The 21,863-nt window shown below is 44.9% G+C and overlaps 1 protein-coding gene across 3 annotated transcripts in view; it reads left to right on the top strand.

Annotated features, from left to right (window-relative positions):
- The window catches only part of LOC115144792 (receptor-type tyrosine-protein phosphatase zeta-like), a 97,714-nt gene extending 76,109 nt beyond the window's left edge, over positions 1-21,605 (top strand). For 2 of the 3 annotated variants that reach the window (XM_029685859.2, XM_029685857.2), the window contains 17 exons: positions 1,785-1,876; positions 2,558-2,643; positions 3,759-3,779; positions 3,939-4,044; positions 4,131-4,213; positions 4,416-4,550; positions 4,699-4,833; positions 5,057-5,220; positions 5,555-5,690; positions 5,913-6,059; positions 6,306-6,399; positions 6,843-6,919; positions 7,081-7,209; positions 7,308-7,460; positions 11,453-11,595; positions 20,321-20,456; positions 20,566-21,605. In XM_029685859.2, coding sequence (XP_029541719.1) covers positions 1,785-1,876; positions 2,558-2,643; positions 3,759-3,779; positions 3,939-4,044; positions 4,131-4,213; positions 4,416-4,550; positions 4,699-4,833; positions 5,057-5,220; positions 5,555-5,690; positions 5,913-6,059; positions 6,306-6,399; positions 6,843-6,919; positions 7,081-7,209; positions 7,308-7,460; positions 11,453-11,595; positions 20,321-20,456; positions 20,566-20,709 — 1,981 coding nt within the window. In that variant the 3' untranslated portion in view covers positions 20,710-21,605. The remainder of the gene's footprint in view (positions 1-1,784; positions 1,877-2,557; positions 2,644-3,758; positions 3,780-3,938; positions 4,045-4,130; positions 4,214-4,415; positions 4,551-4,698; positions 4,834-5,056; positions 5,221-5,554; positions 5,691-5,912; positions 6,060-6,305; positions 6,400-6,842; positions 6,920-7,080; positions 7,210-7,307; positions 7,461-11,452; positions 11,596-20,320; positions 20,457-20,565) is intronic. The other variant, XM_029685860.2, reaches the window with a different exon arrangement.
- The last annotated feature ends 258 nt before the right edge of the window (positions 21,606-21,863 follow it).

The raw sequence follows: 21,863 nt of genomic DNA, 5'->3' as shown, positions 1-21,863 counted from the left end.
GGGGTAGGAGGGAGAACAGGCAGGCCTCGGTGGGGTAGGGGGGGGGACAGGCAAGGCCTCGGGTGGGGTAGGAGGGGAACAGGCAGGCTTCGGGTGGGTTAGGGGGAACAGGCAGGACTCGGTGGGGTAGGGGGAGGAACAGGCAAGGCCTCGGGTGGGGTAGGAGGGGAACAGGCAGGGCCTCTGGTGGGGTAGGAGGGGGAACAGGCAGGCCTCGGGTGGGGTAGGAGGGGGAACAGGCAGGCCTCGGGTGGGGTAGGAGGGGGAACAGGCAGGCCTCGGGTGGGGTAGGAGGGGGAACAGGCAGGCTTCGGGTGGATTAGGGGGGGAACAGGCAGACCTCGGGTGGTGTAGGAGGGGGAACAGGCAGGCCTCGGGTGGGGTAGGAGGGGGAACAGGTAGGGCCTCGGCTGGGGTAGGAGGGGGAACAGGTAGGGCCTCGGGTGGGGTAGGAGGGGGAACAGGCAGGGCCTCGGGTGGGGTAGGAGGGGGGAACAGGCAGGCCTCGGTGGGGTAGGGGGGACAGGCAAGGCCTCGGGTGGGGTAGGAGGGGAACAGGCAGGGCCTCGGGTGGGGTAGGAGGGGGAACAGGCAGGGCCTCGGGTGGGGTAGGAGAAGGGAACAGGCAGGGCCTCGGGTGGGGTAGGAGGGGAACAGGCAGGCCTCGGTGGGGTAGGAGAGGGGAACAGGCAGGACCTCGGGTGGGGTAGGAGGGGAACAGGCAGGCCTCGGTGGGGTAGGAGAGGGAACAGGCAGGGCCTCGGGTGGGGTAGGAGAGGGGAACAGGCAGGGCCTCGGGTGGGGTAGGAGAAGGGAACAGGCAGGGCCTCGGGTGGGGTAGGAGGGGGACAGGCAGGGCCTCGGGTGGGGTAGGAGGGGGAACAGGCAGGGCCTCGAGTGGGGTAGGAGGGGGACAGGCAGGGCCTCGGGTGGGGTAGTAGGGGGGAACAGAGCCTCGGGTGGGGTAGGAAAAGGGAAACAGGGCATCTGGTGGGGTAGGAAGGAAGAACGGGGCTTCGGGTGGACTAGGAGAGGGGAAAGCGCCTGCGCCTCATTATGTCAGACATGAAGGCTTTCGTGTCAGCGTCTTGTAAAATGAGTGGCGTGAGGCTGAAATGCTGTAATCCCCTCTGTGTCGCGTCCTTGCTCGTCCTCCGGTGACACGGTGCTCATTTGGCCACCCCACAGCTGGGCGTTTGGGGTTAGCAAAGTGGAGATGTCTTTTAGAAACGCACACATGTAATCTACCGGGGACATCTCTCTGCTGTTTTTTTTATGTCCAGAGTAATCTGTGTGGTGATGTCCATTTTTGGTTAGCTGGGCGCAGGTTCATCAGAAAGACATGCAGTGGTGATCCTGTTAAAAACCTGTTCTGGATTAGAAGGAACATCTTTTTTTCCTGTGTTGAGGACAGATTACCATGTTCGCCAACATCGGTGGTTGGCTTTTTATCTTCAAAAACAACAACAGCAGCATTTTTAGGCCTGCTGTATTTTTTTATGTCTTAAAAATATATCTACAGTTGTTGTATTACATTTACATAAGCATTACTCCAATATTATTCTTGTTTTTGTCACACAGAATTTTCAACACATTTTTCACCAAATGAGAACAATGCATACAAATCCCTCATTTGTGTTAAATTAGATGGAAAAAGCAAAAATGTTTGTACCAAAGGTATAATAGCATTGGCAATATGTCACAAAGACAGAAGAAACTGGCAACACCTGCAGTTATACGAGTGTTGTTGTTTAACTTGTATCATCGTACATTTGTTTCCACAGGAAGTGTTTTCAGATTGCCCATTTCTACATAGAGGACAACACATCCCCCAGAGTCATATCTGTTTCACCCACATCCATGCGTACAGATACAGGTAACCATTCTATGAGACAAAGGGCTCTATTTAATCAGATCCGCTTTATCTGACATCCGCATAGCAGTTGTTTTGGCGTGTCGGAGGAGGAACTGGTTTAGAACTCCTGGCATTATACCTAAAGTGAACATTGCCATTGTCAAGTTGGAGCACTGGAATGTGAAATGGAATCTACACCTCCATTAGGATGATAGAAACCCTTATTATTTAGTTGAATGATGTTCAATTTGAGCATAATTACTTCTATATAGCATACACTTTCTCCTTCTGAACTTCTAACATGAGTGGGACGGGTGATCAAGAGCAGCTGCTCACCGATTTGTCAGCTCCAACGCAGCTACACCTCCGACACCACGAAAACATCAGCTATGTGGGTGTTGGCTATCGCCGGTTAATGCTTGATCTGATTGAATCTAGGTCGTTCACACACACGCACGCACACCTTTTCCATGGGATCAACTAGAATTCAGTAGAGTTGGCATAAGATAAGTGTTAACAAGCACAGAGACATATGGACAGGTTGTTCTTTCCATCTGTCCACCATCTTCACCAAGCTTAGCTCTTTCATTAACACTCACTTACTCAACATCTGCTTCTGCCAGAGTAGGAAGTTTCAATCTTTTGTTCTGATAAAATACTTTTGTGGATGATATCAATAAAACCCTTTCTCTCTGCCTTTAGATAAACAAGAAGCCCTTCCAGTGAAGCAGTTTGTCAAGCACGTGACAGAGCTCCACCACACCAATGCATTCTCCAGAGAGTTTGAGGTGTGCTGTCAAATTCTTCTTCAGTTCCCTCACAGGATATGGTTTATGACAGACATTTGTATTAGTATTATTCTTATTAATTGGCAGTATGTTTTAATTGAGCTTTTCTGCATGTAGCCTTCTTGTGAAACTGTTATGTGTCATTTGCGATGTTACACGGCGGCTGTTATTATTTTAAGGTAAGCATGCAGAGGACTTGTGGGAGGCTTTGCACTGTGATGGCCATTCAAACTCACACTCTCTCTCTGTCTCATGCTACATGATATTGTATGTCTCTGGCCCAGATTCATCTGAGGAGTCATGTCTATTGTCCTTACCACTGAGACTTACAAATATACCACATTATAAACCAGCAGCATACCACCCTGCATCCCACTGCTGGCTTGCCTCTGAAGCTAAGCAGAGTTGGTCCAGGTCGGTCCATGGGTGGGAAACCAGATACTGCTGGAAGTGGTGTTGACTGGCCAGTAGGAGGCACTTTTTCCTCTGATTGAAAAAAAAAAATATCCTAATGCCCCAGGGCAGTGATAGGGGACATTGCCCAGTGTAGGGTGCTGTCTTTCAGATGGGACGTTAAACTGGTGTCCTGACTCTCTGTGGTCACTAAAGAACCCATGGCACTTATATGAGTAGGGGTGTTAACCCAGTTGTCCTGGCTACCTAACCTAATCATCCCCAGCTTCCAATAGGCTCATTCATCCCCTCTCCTCCCCCCTGTAATTATTCCCTAGGTCGTTGCTGTAAATTAGAATGTGTTCTCAGTCAACTTACCTGGTAAAATAAGGGATCAATAAAATACACTATGCAGTGATTGCTCATGTTAAACTACATATTTACCATTGCTTACCATATAAATCCTAGCTTGGCATTTTATCAGTGCTGTATAAATGCATACATGTGTAAATTTTGTCAATAACACAAACATAGGTTTGTAAGTCAAAGCTAAGGACATTAACATGGTACATGGACTGAATCCCGTTGATCGCATAAACAGTGTCTTGAAGTTAAGATTTGCCCATAAACTGTTTTCTTGTTATTTATTTGCACGTTTTTTTTGCTAACCATGTGTCATGAAATTTCATTGCTGTGCTTTTTGCATTCCCCCTCCCCGTTAGATATTGAAAGAGTGTTATGAGGTAAGCTACGTCTCCCTTTTTTTCTGAAGTAGTCACGTGTAGATGTTCGCCACATTTCCAGCTGCCCATGTTGATGTTTTTGTTGTGCATGATGACACATTTTAGTTTGACTGCGTAGTAAAAGGATGGTGGGATGTAAGGTCATGTGTTTTCTTTTAGGAGGTGCAGGCGTGCCCGGCGTGCCCGGTGGACCTGGGTATCACCACAGACGGCTCCAACCATCCAGACAACAAGAACAAGAACCGATACATTAATATCCTGGCCTGTTAGTCAAACATGCACCTTCAAACACATGTACACACACATACATTCTTGAATGCACCCAGCTTATCTTTCCTCCTCTACTCCTAGATGACCACAGCCGAGTAAGACTCTCAACCCAGGCTGACAAAGATGGGATGAGTGGAGATTACATTAACGCAAACTACGTTGACGTAAGCAATTCTCTTGCATTTGTCTGTGCACAATAGTAGAAAAGGACCTTTAAGTAAGCATTTCACTGTTCGTCTACACCTGTTGTTGACGAAGCAAGTGACAAATACAATTTGATTTGATATGAGGGCAAATGTCTTGTTGATGTATCAGTAGCTAATCTGTTGTTCACGCTTTCCCTCCCTCCCTCCCTACCCTCCACAGGGTTTCAACAAGTCCAGGGCCTACATCGCAGCCCAGGGCCCTCTCAAGTCCAGCACCGTGGACTTCTGGAGGATGGTGTGGGAACAGAACGTGGGCGTCATCATCATGATTACCAACTTGGTAGAGAAGGGACGGGTGAGAAACCAGGGCCATTATAACTGCTTATACATGCTTGTAAATGCTGAAGTGTTGTAATGCTTGAACATATTTAGTAATAGTTCACAAATAGTTTATTCATGTTTATTCATGAAATTATTCTAAAGTATTTGGTCATGTATGTCAGAGGAAGTGTGACCAGTACTGGCCCCTGGATAGCCAGGAAGAGTACGGTGGTTTCCTGGTGACGGTGAAGAGCAGTAAGGTTCTGGCCCACTACACCCAGAGAACCTTCACCCTCAGGAACACCAAGGTCAAAAAGGTCAGAGGTCATACTATTTACATCACATTTACCTCTCATTAATAATTTAACCTCTACTTCTTCACTGTATCATCTACCTCGGTTGCACCTCCACTCCAAGTTAGTTGAAGCGCTGCCTCATTACTACATTTATTATGGAACTACGAATCCCAAGTGTCACATTGACAGCCATTTTGTGTCCCATCCTGCTTACCACTTCCTGTTTCCTCCCACAAACCCCCAGGTTTCTCTGAAGGGGCGGATTAACGAGCGGACCGTGACCCAGTACCACTACACTCAGTGGCCGGACATGGGCGTGCCCGAGTACACTCTGCCCGTGCTCACCTTCGTCCAGAAGTCCTCCAAAGCCAGGACAGATGACATGGGGCCTATCGTAGTGCACTGCAGGTAGGAGGCCATAGATATAGAATGAACATGTATATATGCATAGATAAGTAGAATGTATAGAACAGATTTAAGATCAAGGCCATTTGTTTAAACTGAAATTCCATTTAAATTCAGTCAATAAACAGATGTATCTTCTTCTATACGTGAATGTTTCAATTCAGGAAGGACATTTACATTCCGACCCGCATAGGATTAGAATGGACATAGTCCTCCATTATATCACTTAACAGCCACTTTCACCTTGTCCAGCTGATAAGTTCAACATGGAACGTTATTTCATAGAGAACCAGGATTCAGAATATATTGTGAACCTCTCTTGTGTGTGTGTTTCCAGTGCAGGGGTTGGCAGGACTGGAACCTACATAGTGTTGGATAGCATGTTGAAGCAGATCAAAGAAGAGGGCACGGTCAACATCATGGGCTTCCTCAAACACATCCGCACACAGAGGAACTACCTGGTACAGACAGAGGTGAGTGCTCAGTCCAGATGGGCGGGGTTTGCACTTTTGGGTTGTGCTCCATCAAATGCGTCTAAATCATTTGAAAGAATACTATTTGAACCCAGGTCTGATACCAACAAGAAAACAGTGGATCCACTACAGTAAGATTAGTTGTCCTGTCACCTTACCAGAACAGTACGAATGTCAACACCCAACTAAGGCTTTCAACCCCTACTTTCCCTGTGCATTCAGGAGCAGTATGTGTTCATCCACGATGCTCTAGTGGAGGCCATCTTGGGCAAGGAGACGGAGGTTCCCTCCAGTCGCATCCACAGCTACGTCAACGACCTCCTGACCCCAGGGCCCTCCGGAGGGACACAGCTAGAGAAACAGTTTAAGGTAAGGACATATGCTATTAACATGTCACAGTGCTACTATTTACATTTACTGTAGATTTACAATGGTAAACTTTCCATAAGAACTCCAGTAGGGCAGAAAGGGCAGAACTAAAAGTAAAACATACATTTGGAGAACAATAAGTCTATCGGTTGTCTTTCTTTGTCCTCTGAAAAGAACAGGTACAACCACTGGCACATTTTTAAATACTAACAGTTAATCTGCTCCTTGGTTCCAATGTGATTCCAGCTGATATCCTCGTCCAATGCCATACAGTGTGACTACTCAGCAGCCCTGAAAGAGTGTAACAGAGAGAAGAACAGAAACTCCTCTTTAATACCCGGTGAGTTACAGACAGGTTTGTTCATACGTTGAAAGGTTCCAGCACTTTAAAAACCTCCTCTCCTCTTGACCTTGGAACAGCATCCACCACGACTGTGAACAGTTTAGACAGTGAGACCTTTTTTACATTTCAGGTTGGATTTCTACCAGCACTCATCCTCAACATTGTCACTTTCAATAGAACATTTAGCAAAATTCCCGCACACTTTAACCCCTCCTAACTAAAACTGTACTAAAAAAATAATGGCAAAGAAGTTATTTGAGAGCATGGACCTTGAAGCACATTTTGTTTTTGTTTGGTTTAAGACAAATGTCTGACAAATGTCTGATAATGGTTTAGTAATGCCGCTCTGATAAAACTAACCATTCTAATAGTAATATTCTACAAAATGATATTCTGTATACCTTATGAGGATGTTTAACAACGTGTGGCTTTGTCTCCAGATGAAAGGTCACGGGTTTGTCTGTCCACAGTGGCTGGAGAAACTACATCAGACTACATCAACGCCTCATACCTCACGGTAAGAACCCAACCATTCTAGATAGAAGAGTCACGGTGACAGATACTAACTACATAGTTACACATAGTAACACATTTTCAGTCGATTTTACTTTTGGTTTCCTGTCCATATTGGCGATCGGATTCAGGTCTTAATGTTCTACCACCGGTTGTGTTCCCCAGGGGTACCGGCAGAGCACTGAGTTCATCGTGACCCAAAACCCGCTGGCTGGCACAGTGACAGACTTCTGGAAGATGATCTGGGATCACAATGCTCAGGTCATAGTCACACTGCCGGGAACACCAAGCCTGGTGGGTATCTATCTGTCGTCCTGGACTCAAAACCTCTGTATGCATGGCAGCCATTTTCTGCCTCAAACAGGAAGTCCTTACCACATCTGTGTTCTCAGGCAGAGGGGGAAGAGCCATACGTGTACTGGCCCCGCAAGGAGCAGCCAATCAGCTATGAGGCGTTCACAGTGACCCTGCAGAGCGAGAACCACATGTGTCTGGCCAACGAGGAGATGCTGGTGGTGCAGCACTACGTCCTGGAGGCTACACAGGTGAGATCAGCTGAGGGAGATCAGCAAGACCAGGGAGATCAGCTTGATAAGTAAGATAAGTCACACTAACATGATCAACTACATAGAACAGACTAACTTCATTGGCCACAGACTGTGGGATCATAACTAAAATATTAGCTTCGTAGAATGGACCAGTCACTATGCACCAGACACTGTAGACCAGTCGCTTTTGCTCATCAAATGTTAACACTGTGTCTATACCCAAACAACCATTAAACCACTGAATTGATACACAGAGGTAATATATAGCAACAAGGAAATGCTTATTCCATGGAGTTGTTCTGCTTATCTCTTCCTGGATCTTAGCCCATGGTGAAACCACATTCTCCATGCCTCAATGGAGCACAGCTGTTATTTTTCACACAGTTTAGACCCGGACATCTGCACCACCAATCACTGGATCATTTTTAACACACGCACACAGGCGCACACACACAGGCGCACACGCGCACAGGCGCACACACACACAGGCGCACACATGCACTACATGACCAAAAGTATGTGAACACCTGCTCATTGAACATCTCATTCCAAAATCATGGGCATTAATATGGAGTTGGTCCCCCTTTTGCTGCTATAACAGCCTCCACTCTTCTAGGAAGCTTTTCCACTAGATGTTGGAACATCTATTTTAAAAAATATATATATTTCACCTTTATTTAACCAGGTAGGCCAGTTGAGAACAAGTTCTCATTTACAACTGCGACCTGGCCAAGATAAAGCAAAGCAGTGCGACAAAAACAACAACACAGAGTTACACATGGGATAGACAAACGTACAGTCAATAACACAATAGAAGAATCTATATACAGTGTGTGCAAATGAAGTAAGATTAGGGAGGTAAGGCAATAAATAGGCTGTAGTGGCGAAATGATTACAATTTAGCATTAACACTGGAGTGATAAATGTGCAGATGATGATGTGCAAGTAGAGATACTGGGGTGCAAAATAGCAAAAAGAAATAAACATATGGGGGATGAGGAAGTTGGGTGGGCTATTTACAGATGGGCTGTCTACAGGTGTAGTGATCAGTAAGCTGCTCTGACAGCTGATGCTTAAAGTTAGTGAGAGAGATATGAGTCTCCAGCTTCAGTGATTTTTGCAATTCGTTCCAGTCATTGGCAGCAGAGAACTGGAAGGAAAGGTGGCCAATGGAGGAGTTGGCTTTGGGGATGACCAGTGAAATAAACCTGCTGGAGCACGTGCTAAGGGTGTGTGTTGCAATGGTGACCAGTGAGCTGAGATAAGGCAGGGCTTTACCTAGCAAAGACTTATAGATGACCTGGAGTCAGTGGGTTTGGCAACGAATATGTAGTTAAGGCCAGCAAACGAGAGCATACAGGTCGCGGTGTTGGGTAGTATATGGGGCTTTGGTGACTAAACGGATGGCACTGTGATAGACTGCATCTAATTGGCTGAGTAGAGTGTTGGAGGCTATTTTGTAAATGACATCGCTGAAGTCAAGGATTGGTAGGATAGTCAGTTTTACGAGGGTATGTTTAGCATGAGTGAAAGAGGCTTTGTTGCGAAATAGGAAGCCAATTATAGATTTCATTTTGGATTGGAGATGTTTAATGTGAGTCTGGAAGGAGAGTTTACAGTCTAACCAGACACCTAGGTATTTGTAGTTGTTCAGATATTCTATGTCGATACTAGTCGCCCGGGCGGGTGCGGGCAGCGATTGGTTGAAGAGCATGCATTTAGTTTTACTAGCATTTGAGAGGAGTTTGAGGCCACGGAAGGAGTGTTGTATGGCATTGAAGCTCGTTTGGAGGTTTGTTAACAGTATTCAAAGAAGGGCCAGATGTATACAGAATGGTGTCGTCTGCGTAGAGGTGGACCAGAGAATCACCAGCAGCAAGAGCAACATCATTGATATATACAGAGAAAAGAGTTGTCCCGAGAATTGAACCCTGCGGCACCCCCATAGAGACTGCCAGAGGTCCAGACAACAGGCCCTCCGATTTGACACGTTGAACTCTATCTGAGAAGTAGTTGGTGAACCAGGCGAGGCAGTCATTTGAGAAACCAAGGCTGTTGAGTCTGCCGATAAGAATGTGATTGACAGAGTCAAAATCCTTGGCCAGGTCGATGAAGACTGCTGCAACAGTACTGTCTTTTATTGATGCCGGTTATGATATCGTTTAGGACCTTGGCTGAGGTGCACCCATGACCAGCTCTGAAACCAGATTGCATAGCGGAGAAGGTATGGTGGAATTCGAAATGGTCAGTGGTCAGTTTGTTAACTTGGCTTTCGAAGACTTTAGAAAGGTGGGGCAAGATGGATATAGGTCTGTAACAGTTTGGGTCTAGAGTGTCTCCCCCTTTGAAGAGGGGGATGACCGCTGCCGCTTTCCAATCTTTAGGAATCTCAGATGATACAAAAGAGAGGTTGAACAGACTAGTAATAGGGGTTGCAACAATTGCGGTTGATAATTTTAGAAAGAGAGGGTTTGTCTAGCCCAGCTGATATGTTGGGGTCCAGATTTTGCAGCTCTTTCAGAACATCGGGGGGCTTGTGCAAGTTGCTGCAGGGGGTGAAGTGCTGTTGGCCGTGGTAGGGGTAGCCAGGTGGAAAGCATGGCCAGCCGTTAAAAATGCTTATTGAAATTCTTGATTATCGTGGATTTATCAGTAATGACAGTGTTTTCTAACCTCAGTGCAGTGGGCAGCTGGGAGGAGGTGCTCTCATTCTCCATGGACTTTACAGTGTCTCAAAACCTTTGGAAATTTGTGCTACAGGATGCAAATCTCTGTTTGAAAAAGCTAGCCTTTGCTTTCCTAACTGACTGTGTATATTGGTTCCTGACTTCCCTGAAAAGTTGCATATCGCAGGGGCTATTCGATGCTAATGCAGTACCCCACAGTATGTTTTTGTGCTGGTCAAGGGCAGTCACGTCTGGAGTGAACCAAGGGCTATATCTGTTCTTAGTTCTACGTTTCTTTAATGGGGCATGCTTATTTAAGATGATGAGGAAAGCACTTTGCTGTTCTTTGATGGTGAGGAAAGCACTATTGCTGTTCTTTGATGGTGAGGAAAGCACTATTGCTGTTCTTTGATGGTGAGGAAAGCACTATTGCTGTTCTTTGATGGTGAGGAAAGCACTATTGCTGTTCTTTGATGGTGAGGAAAGCACTATTGCTGTTCCTTGATGGTGAGGAAAGCACTATTGCTGTTCTTTGATGGTGAGGAAAGCACTATTGCTGTTCTTTGATGGTGAGGAAAGCACTATTGCTGTTCTTTGATGGTGAGGAAAGCACAATTGCTGTTCTTTGAACCCTATGATCACTCGGCTACACAGCTGATGCCCCTGGACTCTTTCAATAACACGGGGAGACATGGCGCTTAGAAAGCTAGCGGACCGGGGCAAGAAGATGGGTCTTCGGCGACATCGCAACGTCCTCATCAAGGTTGGAAAGTAACAGTGAAGATGAGGCCTCAGAGACTGATGTTCAAGAGGTGGACATTGAGGAGGTCCAGGGAGAAGACATGGAAACCTGAGAGGAAGACAACCAAAGCTTTAGTTTTTAGACTATCATTTTACAGATGTATGTTGATAATGTTTTTGGGAGATGCGATGGACCATTGCGGATCATTCAATATTCCCCTTCTTTTTTTGTTCAGTAAAATCGTCCCATGTGAAGAGTCAACTCATTTAATTAAAGTTCAATTCATAACTAAATAGTTTTTATTTCTATTGGAAGGATTTAATCATTTGCAATTATGTCTCCTTAAGGTAAAAGGTTAATGTTTCCATATGATATGGTAAATATATCCAATGCAAAAAACATCTACATTTAAATGGTATTAATATTCATTTGCATTAATTCCCATATATTCCCGTTTATTCCCACGGAAAGTTTCCACTTCGGAATTTTCCCCAACATGTGCAACCCTAGAACACACAAACACTTTCTCTCTCTCTCTAGCCCTCTCTCTGATTGTGTGTTGTTGTCTCCCTCTGGGCCAGGATGACTATGTTCTGGAAGTGAGGCACTACCGGGCGCCTCACTGGCCCAACCCGGACAGCCCCATCAGCAGCACCTTTGAGCTGCTCAGTCTGGTGAAGGAGGAGAGCTCCTCCAAGGAGGGCCCCACGGTGGTCCACGACCAGTAAGACCTCTCTATTGATTTACTGATTATGTATCTGTGAAATAAGGTAATCTCCACTCCAAACCTGGAACAAATGGAACAGTCCCAAAAGTGCATATTGATGAGAAAAAAACCCAATGTAATCAATTTTAGAATAAGGCTGTAACATAACAAAATGTGGACAAAGTGAAGGGGTCTGAATACTTTCCGAATGCACTGTAGTCTAGCTTAAAACCACTTAAGCCTACCCCCTACTTTTTTGAACATTCTGTTAAAAATCGCGCAACATTTCAGCGTCCTGCTACTCATGCCAGGAATATAGTATATGCATATGATTAGTATGTGTGGATAGAAAACACTCTGACGTTTCTAAAACTGGTTAAATCACGGCTGTGACTATAACATAACGTGTGTTTCATCGAAAAGCGGAAGAAAAACTGATCACCAAAATCTGGAAAATATATCAATGTGCCACTTGCATGTATTGTCTATTGGAAAGCAAATTACATGGGGCTGAGATTGCAAGTCCTACAGCTTCCACACGATGTCGCCAGTCTTGTCAATTGCCTGGGCTTTGTTTCTTGGTCAAACGAGTAAGAGAGAGCCCATTCCTTCCGGTCTCCGACAGGATGTTTTGGATGAGAAATTTCCGAACATGATTTCAAGACATGGAGCTATTGAATACACATCGCCCCGTGATCAATTTGATAGATTATTAACGTTTACTAATACCTAAAGTTGGATTACAAAAGTATTTCGAAGTGTTTTGTGAAAGTTTATCGTCGACTTTTTTAATTTAAAAAAATTACGTTGCGTTTTAAAACGCTGTTTTTTCCTGGATCACACACTTTTCATAGATCGATATTTAGGGTATATATGGACCGATTTAATCGAAAAAAAAGACCCAATAGTGATGTTTATGGGACATCTAGGAGTGCCAACAAAGAAGATCGTCAAAGGTAATGAATGTTTTATATTTTATTTCTGCGTTTTGTGTAGCGCCGGCTATGCTAATTATTTTGTTTACGTCCCCTTCAGGTATTTCGGGGTGTTGCATGCTATCAGATAATAGCTTCTCATGCTTTCGCCGAAAAGCATTTTAAAAATCTGACTTGTTGGCTGGATTCACAACGAGTGTAGCTTTAATTCAGTACCCTGCATGTGTGTTTTAATGAATGTTTGAGTTTTAACGAGTGCTATTAGCATTTAGCGTAACGCATTTGCATTTACAGATGGCTAGATGAGACGCCTGCGTGTCGGGTGGGCTTAACAGGTTAATGGACAACTCTTTCACCCTGGTAGAGCTTCTTTTTTTTTTTAAGAGTTCCTAAAATTGTAAAACAACAACATATTCGTAATTTAATCATTCTTAAATTGTGTTTAACAGGTAAACAACATTTACATTCTAATTTACCATTTCATACACAATTTGTACAAAACAATTGTGGTAAATCAAGTTTGGTTTTGCTCACGTTCACTTCCATCTTTGAATGCGTGTTTAAAAATATATGGGAATCTGATAATGAAAACCAAATGATAATTTTACATTGGGTGAGATGATAAAACATGCCAAACAAATTTCATAGGGTCTCATTTCATTTCAAATTGGTGGTCAAAATGAGATCAACCACTGGGTTGCGCTGCCTGTTAAAGGTTTAAGGGTTAAAGGGCGCTTAATTCTCTGCTTTAACCACAGACAACACTGTAAAGGTTCACTAAAGACGTACAGGATTAGTACTCTATACTCCAGTTTGGCGTAGCCCTTGGCTAATATGACAAGAGTTTACATTTTTTTTAACAAGGCAAGTCGGTTAAGAACAAATTCTTATTTACAATGACGGCCTATCCCGGCCAAACCCTAACCCGGACAACGCTGGGCCAAGATGGCGTAGCAGTAAGACATCTTGTCGTGTCGTGTCCCTTGTATATATCGTTTTTTTTCTTCGTTTTTACATATTTTTCTTCGCATATCTTTTAAAACATTTTTGCTAAACCTCAACTTCTAAATACTCTCCTGCAACCCGCCTCACCCAATGTAGCTATTTTTCCTAAAGTATTTATATTTACTTCGGATCCGGAACCCCTCAACTGAAGCTAGCCAGCTAACTACCAGCTATCAGTCAGCAAAACATTGCTAGCGGTCTTCAGCTAACCGGTCATCAGCTAACCTTTAGCTCGGAAAGCTCTCACCAGGTCGAACAACGCGACCCTAACCAGAGCATAACGGACCTAATTTTTTTTTTTATCCCCGGATTCCCACCACAAGCGGAACATTTTCAGCTGGATCTTCAACACCTAGCTATCTAGCTAACCGCAACCCCGGATGATTACTCCTGGCTAGCGTTTCCACCCACTTAGCTTGAAGCTAGCCCGGCCAGAGCTCCTGTGCTACCACCGTAGCATACTCCTGGGCTACAATATCCGGACCCACGACCGGTCTATCGATGTCACCGCATGAAGAGGAATAAACAGACTCACCCCATCGCGACGTCCCCCAAAGGCTAACTCTCTAGCCCTTGCTATCTCCTTGCTTGCTAATTCGGCCTGCTAACTGCTAGCTTGTTTAGCCCCGGTCCGCTAACTGCTACCTTGTTTAGCCCCGGCCTACTAACTGTTAGCTTGTTAGCACAGGCCTGCTAACCGTCTGAATCGCCGCGTCCCAAACACTCACTGGACCCATATTTACTTTCTATCTCTTTTCGTTTTTTTATTTGTTTATACCTTCCGGTAACCTGCCTCACCCAATGTGATACGGAATCGCTATTATTTTTTATTTTTAGAACACACTCAAGAACCTCCAGAAGCTAACCAGCTAACTAGCTACAAGCTATTTAGTCATTGTTAGTTTTTTAACCTGGATAACACTCGCCAGTCCAGCTTCCCTGCCCCATCCACCGCTGCCTCCTGGACACTGAAAACTTGGCTACATAGCTGATGCATGCTGGACTGTCCATTAATCACGGTACTCCATTCTGCTTGTTTATGTTTTATCTGTCGGCCCCAGCCGCACTCAGGCTCTGTGTGTAGTTAATCCGACCCTCCCTCTGCCTAGTCAACGCCATTTTACCTGCTGTTGTTGTGCTACCTGATTAGCTGTTGTTGTCTCACCTACTGTTTTAGCTAGCTCTCCCAATTCAACACCTGTGATTACTGTATGCCTCGCTGTATGTATCTCTCAAATGTCAATATGCCTTGTATACTGTTGTTCAGGTTAGTTATCATTGTTTTAGTTTACAATGGAGCCCCTAGTTCCACTCTTCATACCCCTGATACCTCCTTTGTCCCACCTCCCACACATGCGGTGACCTCACCCATTACAACATTTACATTTACATTTAAGTCATTTAGCAGACGCTCTTATCCAGAGCGACTTACAAATTGGTGCTTTCACCTTATGACATCCAGTGGAACAGCCACTTTACAATAGTGCATCTAGGTCTTTTAAGGGGGGAAGGGGGGGTGAGAAGGATTACTTTATCCTATCCTAGGTATTCCTTAAAGAGGTGGGGTTTCAGGTGTCTCCGGAAGGTGGTGATTGACTCCGCTGTCCTGGCGTCGTGAGGAAGTTTGTTCCACCATTGGGGGGCCAGAGCAGCGAACAGTTTTGACTGGGCTGAGCGGGAACTGTACTTCCTCAGTGGTAGGGAGGCGAGCAGGCCAGAGGTGGATGAACGCAGTGCCCTTGTTTGGGTGTAGGGCCTGATCAGAGCCTGGAGGTACTGAGGTGCCGTTCCCCTCACAGCTCCGTAGGCAAGCACCATGGTCTTGTAGCGGATGCGAGCTTCAACTGGAAGCCAGTGGAGAGAGCGGAGGAGCGGGGTGACGTGAGAGAACTTGGGAAGGTTGAACACCAGACGGGCTGCGGCGTTCTGGATGAGTTGTAGACGGCCATACAACCAGCATGTCCAGAGATACAACCTCTCTCATCATCATCCAGTGCCTGGGATTACCTCCGCTGTACCCGCACCCCACCATACCCCTGTCTGCGCATTATGCCCTGAATATATTCTACCATGCCCAGAAACCTGCTCCTCTTATTCTCTGTCCCCAACGCTCTAGGCGACCAGTTTTGATAGCCTTTAGCCGTACCCTCATACTACTCCTTCTCTGTTCCGCGGGTGATGTGGAGGTAAACCCAGGCCCTGCATGTCCCCAGGCACCCTCATTTGTTGACTTCTGTGATCGAAAAAGCCTTGGTTTCATGCATGTCAACATCACCTCCCTAAGTTTGTTTTACTCACTCTGCTAACCCTGATGTCCTTGCCGTGTCTGAATCCTGGCTCAGGAAGGCCACCAAAAATTCAGAGATTTCCATACCCAACTATAACATCTTCCGTCAAGATAGAACTGCCAAAGGGGGAGGAGTTGCAGTCTACTGCAGAGATAGCCTGCAAAGTAATGTCATACTTTCCAGGTCCATACCCAAACAGTTCGAACTACTAATTTTGAAAATTACTCACTCCAGAAATAAGTCTCTCACTGTTGCCGCCTGCTACCGACCCCCCTCAGCTCCCAGCTGTGCCCTGGACACCATTTGTGAATTGATCGCCCCCATCTAGCTTCAGAGCTTGTTCTGTTAGGTGACCTAAACTGGGATATGCTTAACACCCCGGCAGTCCTACAATCTAAGCTAGATGCCCTCAATCTCAAACAAATCATCAAGGAACCCACCAGGTACAACCCTAACTCTGTAAACAAGGGCACCCTCATAGACGTCATCCTGACCAACTGGCCCTCCAAATACATCTCCGCTGTCTTCAACCAGGATCTCAGCGATCACTGCCTCATTGCCTGTATCCGCTACGGAGCCGCAGTCAAACGACCACCCCTCATCACTGTCAAACGCTCCCTAAAACACTTCTGTGAGCAGGCCTTTCTAATCGACCTGGCCCGGGTATCCTGGAAGAACATTGACCTCATCCCGTCAGTTGAGGATGCCTGGTCATTCTTTAAAAGTAACTTCCTCACCATTTTAGATAAGCATGCTCCGTTCAAAAAATGCAGAACTAAGAACAGATATAGCCCTTGGTTCACTCCAGACCTGACTGCCCTCGACCAGCACAAAAACATCCTGTGGCGGACTGCAATAGCATCGAATAGTCCCCGCGATATGCAACTGTTCAGGGAAGTCAGGAACCAATACACGCAGTCAGTCAGGAAAGCTAAGGCCAGCTTCTTCAGGCAGAAGTTTGCATCCTGTAGCTCCAACTCCAAAAAGTTCTGGGACACTGTGAAGTCCATGGAGAACAAGAGCACCTCCTCCCAGCTGCCCACTGCACTGAGGCTAGGTAACACGGTCACCACCGATAAATCCATGATTATCGAAAACTTCAACAAGCATTTCTCAACGGCTGGCCATGCCTTCCGCCTGGCTACTCCAACCTCGGCCAACAGCTCCGCCCCCCCCGCAGCTACTCGCCCAAGCCTCTCCAAGTTCTCCTTTACCCAAATCCAGAAGGCAGATGTTCTGAAAGAGCTGCAAAACCTGGACCCGTACAAATCAGCTGGGCTTGACAATCTGGACCTTCCATTTCTGAAACTATCCGCCACCATTGTCGCAACCCCTATTACCAGCCTGTTCAACCTCTCTTTCATATCGTCTGAGATCCCCAATGATTGGAAAGCTGCCGCAGTCATCCCCCTCTTCAAAGGGGGAGACACCCTGGACCCAAACTGTTACAGACCTATATCCATCCTGCCCTGCCTATCTAAGGTCTTCGAAAGCCAAGTCAACAAACAGGTCACTGACCATCTCGAATCCCACCGTACCTTCTCCGCTGTGCAATCTGGTTTCCGAGCCGGTCACGGGTGCACCTCAGCCACGCTCAAGGTACTAAACGATATCATAACCGCCATCGATAAAAGACAGTACTATGCAGCCGTCTTCATCGACCTTGCCAAGGGTTTCGACTCTGTCAATCACTATATTCTTATCGGCAGACTCAGTAACCTCGGTTTTTCGGATGACTGCCTTGCCTGGTTCACCAATTACTTTGCAGACAGAGTTCAGTGTGTCAAATCGGAGGGCATGCTGTCCGGTCCTCTGGCAGTCTCTATGGGGGTGCCACAGGGTTCAATTCTCGGGCCGACTCTTTTCTCTGTATATATCAATGATGTTGCTCTTGCTGTGGGCGATTCCCTGATCCACCTCTACGCAGACGACACCATTCTATATACTTCCGGCCCGTCCTTGGACACTGTGCTATCTCATCTCCAAACGAGCTTCAATGCCATACAACACTCCTTCCGTGGCCTCCAACTGCTCTTAAACGCTAGTAAAACCAAATGCATGCTTTTCAACCGTTCGCTGCCTGCACCCGCACGCCTGACCAGCATCACCACCCTGGATGGTTCCGACCTTGAATATGTGGACATCTATAAGTACCTAGGTGTCTGGCTAGACTGTAAACTCTCCTTCCAGACTCATATCAAACATCTCCAATCGAAAATCAAATCTAGAGTCGGCTTTCTATTCCGCAACAAAACCTCCTTCACTCACCCTGCCAAACTTACCCTAGTAAAACTGACTATCCTACCGATCCTCGACTTCGGCGATGTCATCTACAAAATTGCTTCCAACACTCTACTCAGCAAACTGGATGCAGTTTATCACAGTGCCATCCGTTTTGTCACTAAAGCACCTTATACCACCCACCACTGCGACTTGTATGCTCTAGTCGGCTGGCCCTCGCTACATATTCGTCGCCAGACCCACTGGCTCCAGTGCTAGGTAAAGTTCCGCCTTATCTCAGTTCACTGGTCACGATGGCAACAACCATCCGTAGCACGCGCTCCAGCAGGTGTATCTCACTGATCATCACTAAAGCCAACACTTCATTTGGCCGCCTTTCGTTCCAGTTCTCTGCTGCCTGTGACTGGAACGAATTGCAAAAATCACTGAAGTTGGAGACTTTTATCTCCCTCACCAACTTCAAACATCTGCTATCTGAGCAGCTAACCGATCGCTGCAGCTGTACATAGTCTATTGGTAAATAGCCCACCCATTTTCACCTACCTCATCCCCATACTGTTTTTATTTATTTACTTTTCTGCTCTTTTGCACACCAATATCTCTACCTGTACATGACCATCTGATCATTTATCACTCCAGTGTTAATCTGCAAAATTGTAATTATTCGCCTACCTCCTCATGCCTTTTGCACACAATGTATATAGACTCCCCTTTTTTTCTAATGTGTTATTGACTTGTTTACTCCATGTGTAACTCTGTGTTGTCTGTTCACACTGCTATGCTTTATCTTGGCCAGGTCGCAGTTGCAAATGAGAACTTGTTCTCAACTAGCCTACCTGGTTAAATAAAGGTGAAATAAAAAAATATATGAAAAAAATTGTGCGCTGCCCTATGGGACTCCCAAATCACGTCCGGTTGTGATATAGCCTGGATTCAAACCAGGGTCTGTAGTGAATTTTGGATTTCCTCTAGCACTGAGATGCAGTGCCTTAGACCACTGCGCCACTCGGGAGCCCTTAAGATATACAAGGTAGGGCTTCACCCACTCTGCCCATAATGGGTGATGACACACTTTGGAGATTAATTTTAATTTCCTATTGTTACAAAATAAATTTTACCAAGGCAAATATGATTATTCATGTTCTGAATCATTCAGTGGGGTCTTTCTCTAACACATCATTAACATTATATCCAAGAATTCGGATTTCATAACATAATATGTTGGTTAATAAGCACCGACCTCTTTTCAAATCAAATCAAATTGTATTTGTCACATGCGTCAAATACAACCTGTGTAGTGAAATGCTTACTTACAAGCCCTTAACCAACAATTTAAAAAAGTGTTCATAAATGATTTACTAAAATAAACTGAAGTAAAAATTTGAAGAAAATATATAAAATAAAATAACAATAACAGTAGCGATGCTATTGGGAGGGGAGGCACAGGATAGTCAAGGTAACATGTACATGTAGGTAGAGGTAAAGTGACTATACATAGATAATAAACATACAGTAGCAGCAGTGTAAAAATGGGGGTGAGGGGGGTCAATGCACATAGTCCAGGTAGCCAAGTAGCTGTTCAGGAGTCTTATGGCTTGGGGGTAGAAGCTGTTCAGGAGTCTTATGGCTTGGGGGTAGAAGCTGTTAAGGAGCCTTTCAGACCTATCATTTGACATATCTGTTGACATAGTAGAGCAGGTTTCTCGTAACGACTTGAGGATTTGACATTTTGTGGTCCTTGTCTTCAAAGATGTTTCCGCCGGTCGCAAAAAGCTAAATTAGCATGACACAAGCTGAATTAAATGTAAAAGGCTTTGAAAATAAAAAGCTTGGCACATGCTCAGTATTTCATAGATATGGTATTTTTTGTGATAAATCTTCGAAAAATAACGGGGATTTTTAATGAATAGGAAAATCTATTACTAAAATATGAAAATACATGTCTCAAAGTTGATGTCTATCTTATATTGTTTTATGCCCTGCGGATTCGAGAAGATTACAAGTGCAACGGGAAAGTGAGCCTGTCAGGTAGCCAGTAGCCTTAATTCTTGCACAGAATCCAGCCTAGCTGACGCGATGCAATGTTTTCTTTTACCACTTTCTTTCTCTGTCCTCCATTGATTTAGCCACATTAGCCTACAAGGGTAGAAATGCCAATAACTTTTGAGGAGCATCTACACAATGAACATATTATTTTTGAAAGTAGTTTTTAGTTGGACACCCTAGATAAGGTCAGTTTTACCACCACTTCAAGGCGTGGGTCTGATTTTGCAGGGTTGGCGGTGTTACTGCGGGAACCTTCTGTGCCCTGTCTACTCTGGTGCGCCAACTAGAGGCGGAGAGCTCTGTGGACGTGTACCAGGTGGCCAAGATGTTCAACCTCATGAGGCCCAGGACCTTCACTGATGTTGTAAGTCAATCTGAAGCACCGATTGTACCTGTTTGATGCACTGTGGCCATTTTGTGTCTCAACATTCTCCCTTCAACAGCACAGTTTCTCTATTCCATTTCTCATTCAGGAGCAGTATCAGTTCCTATACACAGCCATGCTGAGTCTGGTGGGCACACAGGAGGACGAGAGGATGCTCCAGTCCTCAGACAACAACGGAACAGTCCCAGGGGGCACCGCCAGCACAGCAGAGAGCCTTGAGTCCCTGGTGTAACCATTTACATGTTAGTCACTTAGCAGAATAGGAGTAATTAGGTTTAAGTGCCTTGCTCAAGGGCACATCGACAGATTTTGTCACCCTGTCGGCTCGAGGATTCGAACCAGAGACCTTTTGGTTACTGGCCCAACGCTCTTAACAGCTAGGCTACCTGCCGCCCTATGGCAACAGGGCCCCTAACTTGTCAGTATGTATTCTCGCCTATCTCACAGTTTTCTGTTTTTAAAAACTGCAGCTTTGCCTGTTTACCCTCTCTTCTGTTCTCCGTCTTTGAATGCATTTTCCAGACCGCTGGACATGATACCCTATGACCTTGCAATGTGTGCCTTTGTATATTCATCTTGTAGCCTACTTGTAATGGCTCTCATACAATTGAAGTCAACTTTTCTGATGTTTTGTTGATACTGCTGTCTTGAGATATTTGCTTTACTCTGTTTCATATTTATTTTCAGTATGCAAAAAAAAGGGAACATGCTACTTTTTACGTTCAACAGGTTTTGTTAGCCTATTTTTTGTTGAGTCAATGCATTGAGCAACTAATTATTCCGTCTAACATTGAATATTCTATTTTGTTTGTAGCAACAGTGAGCTTTTGAAGTCGAAAATGCATAATGGTATGAAATAATACATCTATGTAAATAATATTATAGCAACCAAGTCAATGGACCAAATTTCTATTTATACTTCTAGATTTTTATATTTTACTACAATTTTTGTCAATTTTTTATGTATGGCTGCATTCTAAAATTAACTTAGTCAAAACATTTTTTATGTTTTAATATTAGTGTTCTGTATTTTGTAACGTACTAAATATGAAGCATGGGGTATTGACACTTTTTAGCTGTACATTAAACATTGCTAGAGGATTAGACAGGATTAAACAAGTGAAATCATTTTTTTTGTAGTGTTCTGTATTTTTTTTGTAGTGTTCTGTACAATGAAGAGTTTGTAGAAAAAAGGGGAGCGCTGCTAGAGTACACAATAGTAGGTCTTTGTAAATAGAAGGTGCTCTTTGGTAAATTGGTCAACAAAAAGAAAGGAGGACCAATGCACTCTTCATATAATTAAAATGCCTTTATTTGTAGGGCATGTTCAATGGAACAACGATTTCTTTTTTCTTTTTTTTTACTCTGGCGCGTTTCGGCTGCATG

Source organism: Oncorhynchus nerka, linkage group LG17 (genome assembly GCF_034236695.1).
Source record: "Oncorhynchus nerka isolate Pitt River linkage group LG17, Oner_Uvic_2.0, whole genome shotgun sequence".
Classification (NCBI taxonomy): domain Eukaryota; kingdom Metazoa; phylum Chordata; class Actinopteri; order Salmoniformes; family Salmonidae; genus Oncorhynchus; species Oncorhynchus nerka.
Note: the sequence above shows the minus strand (reverse complement) of the source record. Positions and strands in the feature narration are given on the sequence as shown.